This window comes from Heptranchias perlo, chromosome 15 (assembly GCF_035084215.1).
Source record: "Heptranchias perlo isolate sHepPer1 chromosome 15, sHepPer1.hap1, whole genome shotgun sequence".
Lineage (NCBI taxonomy): Eukaryota > Metazoa > Chordata > Chondrichthyes > Hexanchiformes > Hexanchidae > Heptranchias > Heptranchias perlo.
Window position 1 is genome coordinate 56377095 of NC_090339.1, and position 13984 is coordinate 56391078.

General features: G+C 47.1%; 1 protein-coding gene across 3 annotated transcripts in view; it reads right to left on the minus strand.

Moving 5' to 3' along the window:
- The window catches only part of LOC137333128 (E3 ubiquitin-protein ligase RNF128), a 116950-nt gene that overhangs the window by 77064 nt on the left and 25902 nt on the right, over positions 1–13984 (minus strand). Inside the window, exon 1 of one of the 3 annotated variants that reach the window (XM_067997292.1) lies at positions 3075–3882. The exons of 1 other annotated variant lie outside the window; for it this stretch is intronic. In XM_067997292.1, coding sequence (XP_067853393.1) covers positions 3075–3513 — 439 coding nt within the window. In that variant the 5' untranslated portion in view covers positions 3514–3882. Of the gene's footprint in view, positions 1–3074; positions 3883–13984 lie in introns of those variants that run through there. One more of the 3 variants, XM_067997290.1, reaches the window with a different exon arrangement.

The window sequence follows — 13984 nt, forward strand, 5'->3', positions numbered from 1 at the left end:
TTATAGTTATGGTGAAAATTTAAGGAAGTTGGGCTCATTTTCTTTGAGAAAAAAAATGACTTGGAGTTGCCCTAATTGAACTCACCAAGATTAGGCTTATAACAGACCAATTTGATCCAGGTAAATTGTTCAGTATGGCAAAGAGAACCATTAAGGACAAGCTAAAGTCAGTAACAAGTAAGGAAAAGCAGAGAGTCAGGCGGAACTCCTTCACCAAGGGCAAATGACTCGTGGAATATGTTAACAGGGAAGTGGACTGCATACCTCACACAGAAGACTGCATGTTTTTCTGCAAAGATAATGGATTGAAGGGTATGGCGAGAAGGTGGGCAGAAGATTTAAAGATTAAATGCAAATAAAGTCACAAGGAACTGTCGTCCTCGCTGCTGAATAATGATGCAGAATTTAATAGCTCGAATAACTTTCCCAAAAGGCTAACATGAACCCTGTCAGCACAATGATCCAGCCAACACTATAGGGAGCCAATTAACATTAAAACATCTTATAAGAATGCTACGTGAAAAATCGAAAAGTTTGAACATGGTTATAAATCATATATATTCAGATTGCGAACTAGAACACTTAGCACAGTATGTACTGTACAACCGCACTGAAGTTCATATGTTCATTGTTAACATTCTGCATAATTGAACACCTACAGTCTCAACCCAACATACCAGTAACAGCAATGTACTATGGGATTAAAAAGACAGAGCAAAACAGGCATGTCCAACCTGTGTTTCCTACATTACAACAGTGACTACACTTCAAAAGTACCTCATTGGCTATAAAGCGCTTTGGGGCATCCTAAGGTCATGAAAGCCCCTATATAAATGCAAGTTCTTTCTTTCTCTTTGCAGGCTGCATAGGTGTGTATAACGTGGCGCCTTGGAGCCACAAAAAAAGTTTAAAATCTATGTCCCATTAATTTACATACACATCAAATTGCTTGTAATATGTAAATTAATTATTGATTTATCTTGGCGTTCTGATTCAGGACCGTGTGCCCTCTCTGGTGGACGTAAAAGATCCCACAGCACCATTCGAAGGAGTTCTCCTTGGTGTACTGGCCAATATTTATCACTCAACCAACGTCACTAGAACAGATTATCTGGTTTGCTGTTTGTGGGACCTTGCTGTGCACAAATTGGCTGCTGCGTTTCCTACATTACAACAGTGACTACACTTCAAAAGTACTCAATTGGCTGTAAAGCGTTTTGGGAAGTCCCAATATCGTGAAAGGTGTTATATAAATGCAAGTCTTTTGTTCTTTTACTACTGAAGCAAGAGCACAAAAAAAATTCCCTTCCCAAACTTACAGACTCACAAAACTCAAACAGGACAAACCCGTGAATATAACAGCAAGTAGGAATGAGCTGCCTAGGCTTCGAGGGCTGGGTTACTGGAGCTTGGGAGTCACTTTTCAAGTCATCCTAGGTTCAGGGAAACTCAGCTGCAATACAATCAATTCTGACAGAAACTGGATGACAATCCAAGAACTAAGGTGCGGCTGAAACTCATTCAGGAACATTCTAATCCAGGTATTCTGTCTTTTCAAAATCTGACTCTACCAGATACAGGAAGTATCCCATTGGTAAATGTTTTGTTTTATTCATTCTTTGGCAAGATCAGTATCTATTGCTTAACACTCGTTGCTTTGAGGCGGTGACTATACAACTGAGTGGCTTGCTAGGCCACTTCAGAGGGCAGTTAAGAGTCAACCACATTGGTGTGGGACAGGAGTCACATATCGGCCAGATATCCTTCCCTACGGACATTAATTGTGGGGTTTTTAAACCACAATCTGACAGCTTCCTGGTCACTTTTCACTGATACCAGCTTTTTATTTCTAGATTTTTTTTTTAATGGAATTCAAATTCTCAAACTGCCATAGTAGGATTTGGACTCACGTTCCCTGAATTATTAGTCCAGGTCTCTTCATTACTAGTCCACAAACATAACACAATACTACCATGTCCACTGTGTATGATAGCATAAAAAAGGTAGTCTTTTAAAATTAAAGTTCCTTCCTTCATTCCCCCCCGCCCCATCAAATCCTAAAGGTATTGCCTCTTTACTAGATTATAATTCCATGGGTACATGGTGTCCTACAATATGTTGGTAACTAGTCATGTGAGCAGTGATTGCTGGGAGGCTATTCTCCCTTGGGGGCATTACATCCACTTCTGATCCTGCCCTCATTAAATACACAGATACACTGCCACAACGTCACTGTAAAGCAATCAGGAATGACAGCAGTGGACAATGTTTCTCCTCCTCCTAATCCAGGGGCATTGATGCCCACTGTAGCATCTACTGCCACCAGAACCTAGAACAAACTAATTTAGCAGGTCTACAACTGCCAGGGCCCACATCAATTAGCTCAGTGCAGACCAGGAAATCCACCTGGGATCATCTTCTCGGTCTGCGTGGCTCAGCTTCACATTGCCCAAATCTACTGAAACATCAGGGGAATTCAAGGTAATTGGCCTTATGTCTGAAATTTCAATTTGTGACACTATTCGGCAATCGCCAGCTCCAACACCAGCGGGTATTATAGATCACATCACATTAGGTAAATTGAAATAAGCCGAATCCTGGTCCAGCATTCTTATTTTACCACCGTCCCAGCTGCTGGTCACAAGCTACCTTCGCTATCATAAAGTTTCAACATATTGGACGCTGATGTTTTAACCCAAGAGTCCCTGAATAAAACGCCATATAGGTTCAGGGGTAACGATTATTTCCTTTGGTGGCTGCTTGCAAAACATTTCCAACGCTGCAAGTTCTATAAAGAAATTACAGCACTAAAAAAAAAATTCCATTGGCGTCCAAATAATCCTAGCAGCTGTCTGGTAAGCCAAATCATTGAGAGGCAGGGATCAATTTGAGCAGTAATCCTAGTCCGGGGGGGTGGGGGGAGGCTATCTTGGAAAAGTTTAATTTTTAAAAAAAAAACAAAATTGATATAAAATAGTTGTTTTTTTTTGCTGGGTTGCGACCTGGTCACTGCAGTGAGTGAATGATGTGTTGTGCAAAGTGCACTTGGCACCAGCTTCAGTTCCAAGTCTTACCCGGGTGGGACATCTGGACGACCTCGTTGGACGGTGTTGGGTAGTTGAAGACGACCGCCGCGTTCGCCCCTTGGTCGGCGGCGTTCCGGATCTTCTCGGAGAAGGTGCAGCCGTTGCCCCTCTCGATCAGGGCCACCCAGGGCCGGTGGAGGTCGGGTCTGAGGTAAGGGATGTCGGGGTTGCAGCCGTAGGGTCGGGGCGACTGGGGGACGCCGACCAGCCCTTGGACGCTCTCCAGCGGGGCGTCCTGGCCGTAGACGCCGCTCTCGGTCCTCTCCCAGCTGGTCCGGTTGGTGAAAGGGTCGGTGAAACTAACGTTGATGTACGCCGTCCAGAAGGAGCTGGCGAGCGAGCAGTGCAGGCACAGCACTTGGACTGCGCTCAGGGTTAGCATCCGAGGGAAGAAGAGGCGAGCAAAGCCTCCCAAAAGGTTCGGCATCACTCTTACTCTGCTTTGCAAATTTGCAAATAATTTTTTTTTTAAAAGTCTCTGCTGCAGAGTGGGTTTTTTGAAATGAACGCAACTTCCTCGGTTTGAGTTTCCACTGGCAGCTTGAAGTTAAGCGCGTTACTCAGATGCTTGAACTTGTTCAGGTGAGAACTCACTCCCCTGAAACCTGCTATACGTCTACAGGCGAGAATCCCCACCCTCTCTGCACATTTAAAAGGGCAATGCACCTCCCGCTCCTGGCTCCTTTCCTTAGTCTGTGTTTCGAGCCAGGAAGTGCCCCTACACTCCTCCTTCCTAATCAGGATTAACAATCTAAGAGAAATGAATGTGTGTTTGTGTATATATTTCAGTTCTAGTGGCAGAATTGTCATTGCATCAATAACCGTGCATTTCCAAACTTCTGTGCATTTCTCTTCCCCTCCGTGTCGTACATATGGCCATGTTTCGACTGCTTATAGACTCTTTCTCACATTCGTTTCAAACTCTTTCATTTTTGCCAGGAAGCCTTTATATCAAAAGATTGTTTGGTTCTTTTTTTTTGATCTGGTTTCCCTTTGAGTGTTCAGCGTCTGCTTCCTTACAAGGATTATCTCGTCCCCTTTCAACTCTTAAAGATCATATTTGACCTCGTCCCCTTCCAATCTTCGTGCCTTGCACTCTCTTAATTTTCCGTATGATCTCCCCAAGTCTCCAGTTAATGTATAAGATATCAGGATGTTTTAATTTCCTTGTAATTTTGTTCAAAACTTTAAAAATAATTTCGTCATGATATTCCTGATGAAACATCTGACAATGTGTAACAGACTTATATCTAGTCTGAACACAGCTGTGTCCAGTCATTGCACAACAACAAAGCAAACAGAAAGCTGAGCTATATTGACAAATCAGTAGAGTGTAAGTCCCTCCATGACCTCGCCCCTCCCATCTCTGTAACCTTCTCCAGCCCTACAACCCTCCGAGATCTGTACACTTCCTCCAATTCTGGCCTCTTGCGCATTCCTGATTTCCATTGCTCCACCATTGGTGAGCATGCCTTCAGCTGCCTAGGCCCTAAGCGCTGGAATTCCCTCCTTAAACCTCTCCGACTCTGTCTTCCTATAAGACATTCCCTAAAACCTACCTCTTTGACCAAGCTTTTGTCACCTGTCCTAATAGCTCTTTATGTGGCTTGGTGTCAAATTTTGTCCGATAACACTCCTGTGAAGCACCTTGTGATGTTTTACTACGTTAAAGGCATGATATAAATGTTGTTGAGGTGGTCACGCTGAAGCAGTTCTGATCAGACTGTATCTTGGGTACTGCATTCAATTCTGGCCATTGAAACATAAGAGAAACATCAAAGTCCCTGGGAGAGGTGTAGACTTGGGTGACTAGGCTAACAACTGGGCTCAGAGTACTAAGTTATGAGGAAAGAATGGTAAACCTCCAGCTTTTCAGCCTTAGAAGGGGATCTTGAGGACGTATATAAGATCCTGGGCAGGATGTTCTACTGGATGTCCACAAGCTCCCTTTTGCAACTCCAATGGACGTGGGTGGGAAATCAACCCAGAAGATGCTCCATTGGCTCCTTGTATCACTTTCCAGCCACTTCTGGGATTTTCCACCAGAAATGACAGGGAACGTGGAATGCCTCTGCCATAATGTGGTTGACCATATGCTAATGATATGCAAATAACAGGAATGCATCCTCCATCAGGGGAATGGTAGTGTAGTGGTCATGTTACTGAACTAGTAACCCAGAGGCCTGGAATAATAATCTAGAGAACGGCAGTTCGAGAATTTGAATTCAATTTTAAAAATATGGAAATAAATAAACCGATATCAGTAAAAGTGACCATGAAGCTGTTGGAATGTCATAGAAACCCAACTTGTTCACTAATGTCCTTTAGGGAAGGAGACCTGTCGTCCTCATTCAGTTGGGCCTATATGTGACTCCAGTCCCACACCAACATGGTTGACTCTTCACTGCCCTCTGAAATGGCCTAGCAAGCCACTCAGTTGTATCAGACTGCTATAGTTGAAGAAGAAGGCCTACTGTCACTTTTTCAGGGCAACTAGGGATGGGCGATAAATGCCCGCCTTGCCAGTGATGCCAACACATCCTGAGAATGAATTTTTTAAAATGTGTATGTACTGTCATCTGGGCTCTATCAACATTGAGCGCTAACGACATCTGGAGGCGAAATTTCCTCTGGTGGCATAATTGGGAAATTACGCCCGTTAGTGCACCCATTTTGCCAATGTCTATTTACACCCAAATTTCCTGCAAATCTATTTACCACACACCGGAGCGTAAAAATGGGAGCAAACAACCGGAAATCAGCGTAAACAATTGGGGTCTGAGGAAAGTGCCAAACTCACACCATTTATGCCTTCTTTAAGTATGAAAATTCAAGACATCCAACCATCATTCATGCACATTAGGCACAGCATGTTTAAGAACACACAATTGTGGAAGATTTTCAATTTTTAATGTGCCTTATACTGATGCTATAAAAATGCATTCGAAGAAACAGAAAATACAGAGCAGGTCTCAGTGAAGATAAATAATTTTTCAAAATTGCTCCAAAAATTGCCATAGAACACCAGAAAAATGACTTTGTTTCCTGCTGAGCCTAAAATTCTGGACTTAATTTTACATCCGTTTTGAACTGACGTGATCGCAGGAAATTTGCGAGCATCTCTGGCTCTTTAGCCTGAAGGCGGAGCCATTATAATGAACCAAGAGTTTGGGCGTAAGGATCAATAAACGGGCGTAAAAGAGTGAGAAAATTTGCGTTACATGCGTAACACACTTTCGGATGAGTTTTCTCAATCTTTTACGCTGTGTGTTTTGGTTTACGTTCCAATTAAACGTGCCTCTGGGTGCAAATATACAGGAAATTCCCACCCATGGTGTCCTGGGTTGTTACGGCATTGCGAGGATTTATAATTTAAAGGGCTGTTTTAGCCAATGCAATTGATTGCAGGTCAATTGACTGCATACGCTAAAGTGGGACTGGGCCATAAATATATATTTGTTCAGGCAGTCTCACAGGCCATGATACACTGTGGCTGAGACTCAAGGTGTGCTGCAGCCATTTTATGGCTCCCTTGCCCACCACCCACCTCCCCAATTGATGGGATCCCGACAGGGTAGATAATCCACCAAAATCCCAACAAGAGCCCACCGAATTATCCAAGCACTAATTGGAATAGAAAGGTTAATTCAGAGCACCGTTTCTAGTTAAATGACAGCTACAGAACAAGGAGACCCGGTAAAAGGCAATCTCAGGACTGATATCAAGACAAAGAGTGATTAATACCTTGTGTTGGTGGGTGTCTATGGAAGCATGAGCTAGACGGGCTGAATGTCCTCCCTTATATGTTTGTAACCCAAGTTACATACATATAACCCAAGTTATATATATATATATATATGATTCGATGGGCCCGATATCAGGAGGGCGGCGGGTTGGCAGCGGGGGGTCGACTGGGCGCGTGGGTAACGCGCCCAGTGAAATCGGGGTGGTCCGCACACAATCGCAGCTTGATTGAAGGTACTTATCTTTGCTTCCAGGTTTCGCGCTCAAAAGCAGTGCAGCGAGCGGACTGCACATGCGCAGCATAGGCTGTCAGCTGGAGGAGCCCTATTTAAAGGGGCAGTCCTCCACTGACTCATGCTGCAGAAAATAGGCAAAATTACAGCATGGAGCAGCCCAGGGGGAAGGCTGCTCCCAGGTTTAATGATGCCTCACTCCAGGTATTATTAGATGGGATGAGGAGGAGCGGGAGAGCAGAGATCTTCTCCCCGGCGGGTGGGAGGAAGTGGCCTGCCCCTGCCACCAAGAAGGCCTGGCTCGAGGTGGCAGAGAGGGTCACCAGCACCACCAACATATCGCCCAACTGCATACAGTGCAGAAGGCGCTTCAATGACCTAAGTAGGTCAGCCGAAGTGAGTACACTTACTCATTCCCCTACACTCCGTCTGCCACATCACTGCCCCCACCCCACATCTCCTTCTGCACTGCCAACACTACTCTATCACATCACTCCTCACACCCACTCAAACCTCATCCTCATCTTACCTGCACTTACTCACCTCGCCAGTATTCATCCCACCACTACCACTCAACCCAATCCTCATACAATCTCATGGCTCTATCTCATACTCACCCTCTCATGCATCTCTTTCACGGTCAGCCTCACTCAACCTGCCACTACCTGTGCTGCAGCCACAAGGTATGCATCACATATGTGCAGTAGGCAGCGTAAGGCAAACGTGTCGTGAGCATGAAGGGGATGCACAGGGGTGTTTGAGGGTTTGTCATGGTTTTTGCTTATATTTAATTTCTGATCAACTCACATTACATATTATATTGTCACCACTACTGCCATGTCTTTGCGAATCTTGTCTGGTTTGTGCAATAATGCCCTTTCCTGAGGATCACTATGAAGACCCACAACTGATGTCACCCATTGTGTCACTGCAGAGTGGGTGTAGGTGTATTGGCAGGGCGCTTTTGTGCCGACGACTGAGAGACATCGGCGATGTCCCCGGTGGCACCCTGGAAGGATGTGAAGGAGAAGTTGTTGAGGGCAGTGGTGACTTTAAGAGCGACAGGTAAGAAGATGGTGCTCGGGCCAGCCGGGAGCAGCTCGGCATGAAGGAGGCTGCAGATGTCCACGACTACATGTCGAGTGACTCTGAGCCTCCATGTGCACTGCTGCTCAGAGAGGTCCAGGAAGCTGAGCCTCAGTCTGTAGACCCTATGGCGAGGGTAGTGCCTTCTGCGACGCATCTCTCTCTGCCGTTGCCCTCCCTCCTGCTGTGCAGGTGGATGTGTCACAGTACTGTGTTGTGGAGCTCCACGTGTCAGAGGTGGCCGGCGAGGCTGGTGATTCTGTTAGTCCCCCAAGGAGGTCATGACTGCAGCTACGGCGGCCCCCATCCGGAAGATGTACATCTGAGGGGGTCCGCAAGGTAGGTACATGTGTCTGGACATGGGGTAAGTGTTCAAGTTGGTGAATTGTATTGTTAGGAGGAGGGTGGTGGAGGCCAAACTTTGTCCAAAGTGACAGAGTGGCCTCCTGCAATGAGTGAGGGTCTCCCCCACCGCCCCGCCCCCCCCACCTGTCAAACGGACCTTTGCAGCTGCCACAGGCAGTCCATTTCAACTGGGAGTTTTTCCCCCAGTACGGGAAGTTGACTTGAAAATCCCACCCCTCCTAAAATATCAGGTCAATCGGGTCTGTAAATGAGCTGAAGTACCTAGTTAATTACTTTAAGTGGCACCCCGCCGGCTTTAATTGCCTGCGGGAGTCCCACATGCGGGGGCTGCGCGCGCATGTAAGCGCGTCACTGGGGAACCCGGAAGTGGGCGGGTTGGAGCCAGGCTCCGGACCCGCCCCGGGAATCCCCGATTATAGGAACGCACCCGTTCAGGGGTGCGAAAATCGAGCCCTATGAGTCTAAGTGAAAGGACTAAAATCCAGAGTCATGAGTTCAAATCCCGCCACGGCAGCTGGCGAATTTAAATTCAATTAATTAATTAAATTCAATTAATTAAATAAAAATCTGGAATTAAAATACTAGTATCAGTAATGATGGCCATGAAACTACCGGATTGTCGTAAAAACCCATCTGGTTCACTAATGTCCTTTAGGGAAGGAAGCCTGCCGCCCTTACCCGGTCTGGCCTATATGTGACTCCAGACCCACAGCAATGTGGTTGATTCTTAATTGCCCTCTGAAATGGCCTAGCAAGCCACTCAGTTGTAAAATCTCGCTATGAAAAGTCATAATAAGAATAAAACCGGACGGACCACCCGGCATCGGACCACTAGGCACCGGACAGGACAACGGCAAAACACCAAGCCCAGTCGACCCTGCAAGGTCCTCCTTACTAACATCTGGGGACTTGTGCCAAAATTGGGAGAGCTGTCCCACAGACTAGTCAAGCAACAGCCTGACATAGCCATACTCACAGAATCATATCTTTCAGCCAACGTCCCAGACTCTTCCATCACCATCCCTGGGTATGTCCTGTCCCACCGGCAGGACAGACCCACCAGAGGTGGCGGTACAGTGATATACAGTCAGGAGGGAGTGGCCCTGGGAGTCCTCAACATTGACTCTGGACCCCATGAAATCTCATGGCATCAGGTCAAACATGGGCAAGGAAACCTCCTGCTGATTACCACCTACCGTCCTCCCTCAGCTGATGAATCAGTCCTCCTCCATGTTGAACACCACTTGGAGGAAGCACTGAGGGTAGCAAGGGCACAAAATGTACTCTGGGTGGGGGACTTCAATGTCCATCACCAAGAGTGGCTCGGTAGCACCACTACTGACCGAGTTGGCCGAGTCCTGAAGGACATAGCTGCTAGACTGGGCCTGCGGCAGGTGGTGAGCGAACCAACACGAGGGAAAAACTGACTTGACCTCGTCCTCACCAATCTACCTGTCGCAAATGCATCTGTCCATGACAGTATTGGTAGGAGTGACCACCGCACAGTCCTCGTGGAGATGAAATCCCGTCTTCGCACTGAGGACACCATCCAACGTGTTGTGTGGCACTACCACCGTGCTAAATGGGATAGATTCAGAACAGATCTAGCAGCTCAAAACTGGGCATCCATGAGGCGCTGTGGGCCATCAGCAGCAGCAGAATTGTATTCCAGCACAATCTGTAACCTCATGGCCCGGCATATTCCTCACTCTACCATTACCAACAAGCCAGGGGATCAACCCTGGTTCAATGAGGAGTGCAGAAGAGCATGCCAGGAGCAGCACCAGGCGTACCTAAAAATGAGGTGCCAACCTGGTGAAGCTACAACTCAGGACTACATGCATGCTAAACAGCGGAAGCAACATGCTATAGACAGAGCTAAGGATTCCACAACCAACGGATCAGATCAAAGCTCTGCAGTCCTGCCACATCCAGTCATGAATGGTGGTGGACAATTAAACAACTAACGGGAGGAGGAGGCTCTGCAAACATCCCCATTCTCAATGATGGTGGAGTCCAGCATGTGAGTGCAAAAGACAAGGCTGAAGCGTTTGCAACCATCTTCAGCCAGAAGTGCCGAGTGGATAATCCATCTCAGCCTCCTCCCGATATCCCCACCATCACGGAAGCCAGTCTTCGGCCAATTCGATTCACTCCACGTGATATCAAGAAACGGCTGAGTGCACTGGATACAGCAAAGGCTATGGGCCCCGACAACATCCCAGCTGTAGTGCTGAAGCCTTGTGCTCCAGAACTAGCTGCGCCTCTAGCCAAGCTGTTCCAGTACAGCTACAACACTGGCATCCACCCGAGAATGTGGAAAATTGCCCAGGTATGTCCTGTCCACAAAAAGCAGGACGAATCCAATCCGGCCAATTACCGCCCCATCAGTCTACTCTCAATCATCAGCAAAGTGATGGAAGGTGTCGTCGACAGTGCTATCAAGCGGCACTTACTCACCAATAACCTGCTCACCGATGCTCAGTTTGGGTTCCGCCAGGACCACTCGGCTCCAGACCTCATTACAGCCTTGGTCCAAACATGGACAAAAGAGCTGAATTCCAGAGGTGAGGTGAGAGTGACTGCCCTTGACATCAAGGCAGCATTTGACCGAGTGTGGCACCAAGGAGCCCTGGTAAAATTGAAGTCAATGGGAATCAGGGGGAAAACTCTCCAGTGGCTGGAGTCATACCTAGCACAAAGGAAGATGGTAGTGGTTGTTGGAGGCCAATCATCTCAGCCCCAGGGCATTGCTGCAGGAGTTCCTCAGGGCAGTGTCCTAGGCCCAACCATCTTCAGCTGCTTCATCAATGACCTTCCCTCCATCATAAGGTCAGAAATGGGGATGTTCGCTGATGACTGCACAGTGTTCATTTCCATTCGCAACCCCTCAGATAATGAAGCAGTCCGAGCATGCATGCAGCAAGACCTGGACAACATCCAGGCTTGGGCTCATAAGTGGCAAGTAACATTCGCGCCAGATAAGTGCCAGGCAATGACCATCTCCAAGAGAGAGTCTAACCACCTCCCCTTGACATTCAACGGCATTACCATCGCCGAATCCCCCACCATCAACATCCTGGGGGTCACCATTGACCAGAAACTTAACTGGACCAGCCATATAAATACTGTGGCTACGAGAGCAGGTCAGAGGCTGGGTATTCTGCGGCGAGTGACTCGCCTCCTGACTCCCCAAAGCCTTTCCACCATCTACAAGGCACAAGTCAGGAGTGTGATGGAATACTCTCCACTTGCCTGGATGAGTGCAGCTCCAACAACACTCAAGAAGCTCGACACCATCCAAGATAAAGCAGCCCGCTTGATTGGCACCCCATCCACCACCCTAAACATTCACTCCCTTCACCACCGGCGCACTGTGGCTGCAGTGTGCACCATCCACAGGATGCACTGCAGCAACTCGCCAAGGCTTCTTCGACAGCACCTCCCAAACCCGCGACCTCTACCACCTAGAAGGACAAGGGCAGCAGGCGCATGGGAACAACACCACCTGCACGTTCCCCTCCAAGTCACACACCATCCCGACTTGGAAATATATCGCCGTTCCTTCATTGTCGCTGGGTCAAAATCCTGGAACTCCCTTCCTAACAGCACTGTGGGAGAACCGTCACCACACAGACTGCAGCGGTTCAAGAAGGCGGCTCACCACCACCTTCTCGAGGGCAATTAGGGATGGGCAATAAATGCCGGCCTTGCCAGCGACGCCCACATCCCGTGAACAAATAAAAAAAAAATTTAACCTCCAGGTCAGGATCTGAAGGATATCCATAAACTTGTTAAGCTGCTCTCTTGTGGTGTTGCCTGGACCTGGAGATTAAATGACCACCTGGATTCCATTTATGGCTTTGTTGGTAAATCAGTGTGGTGTGACACTAAGCCAAAGAGACCAGGAAGGTCCTAGATTTGACCTCTGGTCTGCATCGAGTTCTCAGCCAGGCTCGTGCCAAGGGTATAACAATTGCTCTCGGTATCCTCCAACTTGAGAAAGGAAAAATCAGCCAAGGTGGTGGTGGGCTGCCTTCTTGAATCATTGCAGTCCATATTCTTTGCAGTGGTTTGATACAATTGAGTGGCTTGCTTGGCCACTTCAGATGGCAGTTGAAAGTCAACCGTATTGGTGTAGTACTGGATTCATATAGAAGCCAGACCGGGTAAGGAAAGCAGGTGTCCTTCCCTAATGAACCAAGTTGGGTTTTTATGGCAATCCGACAGCTTCATGGTCACTTTTACTGATACTGATTGCCGTGCAGCTGGAAAGTTCACCTGTCTAGCCTTCAGGTGAGGGTAAGATTGGACAGTCACAATCAAGCAGGCTGCAACATTCACTGTCTCAGTTCATGCATGAAGTGTGGACCATTTCACCAAGTTAGTGAGGGCAACCAGCACTTGTGGAACCATACCCAAGCATGAGTCAACACTTTCAGGGTTTGGGGGGGGGAGCGTATTGGGAGGAGAGAGGCAACTTAACATTGCTATCTATGGCTAGGTGTGCTAGTAATCTGAATAAGAGAATCAGATGGAGAGTGAGAGGCAAGATTATGTACAGTAGGTATCAATTATGAGGAATCAAAGGAGCTGGGTTGGGATTAATTGATCCAACCTCCCGACCCCTCAGTGTGTAGAAGAAAATGTCACAACGCTTTATGGGGCAAAAATTTTGCCGCACTAATTCTTGGCACGTGCCAGGAGCGTGCATCGCAAATTTCCACGTGCCTACCCCCGTGAATGGATGGAAAATGATGCCCTGGGGAGTGCGCAATTGTGCAATATACACTCCCATCATATGGCAAGGAACGGCACAGCAGAATTTCCACCCTCATCACACTTATGTTGTGCAAGTCAGGAAGATTACATGATTCTTTTTGACTCTTATTTGCCCCACTCCACACACACACACACGCATGCATTCTTGAGCTGTTGTGTTCGAGCAAGATTCTGTTATGACAAGATACACTGGTATGCTGCCTCCAGAACATTCCTGAGCAGTGTAGTAATGTGGGAAGGTGATGAAAGCGTCTGATCAACCTGTTTACATGATTCATCTCCATTTGAACTCCTGTAATTTTGTGGCTTTCATACAAGGATATAAACATATGATCAGGGCCACCTCCCACCACAATCTTTACAAGTACACAGGGAGCAGGTGGCAGTAAACATTTCTTTTAAGGCCTGAAAAATGACCTGTGTACTCACTGCATGAGAACTAACACTGGCTGCAGTCCAGTTAATCTCCTCTACAAAGCGGCTATATTTTGTGGCCACTATGATTTTATAGACTCCAGGTTCTCCCATAAAGCACCTATATGGCATCTTCACTGACTATTCTTCTAATAAAATATGTAAATGGGGTTTTGTATTGAAAACAGACAACTTAAATCCCTTCATGGCTTTTCCCCTCCTTTATCTCTGTGTCCTCCTCCAGCCCTGCAAGACCTCCCCCGAAACATCTGT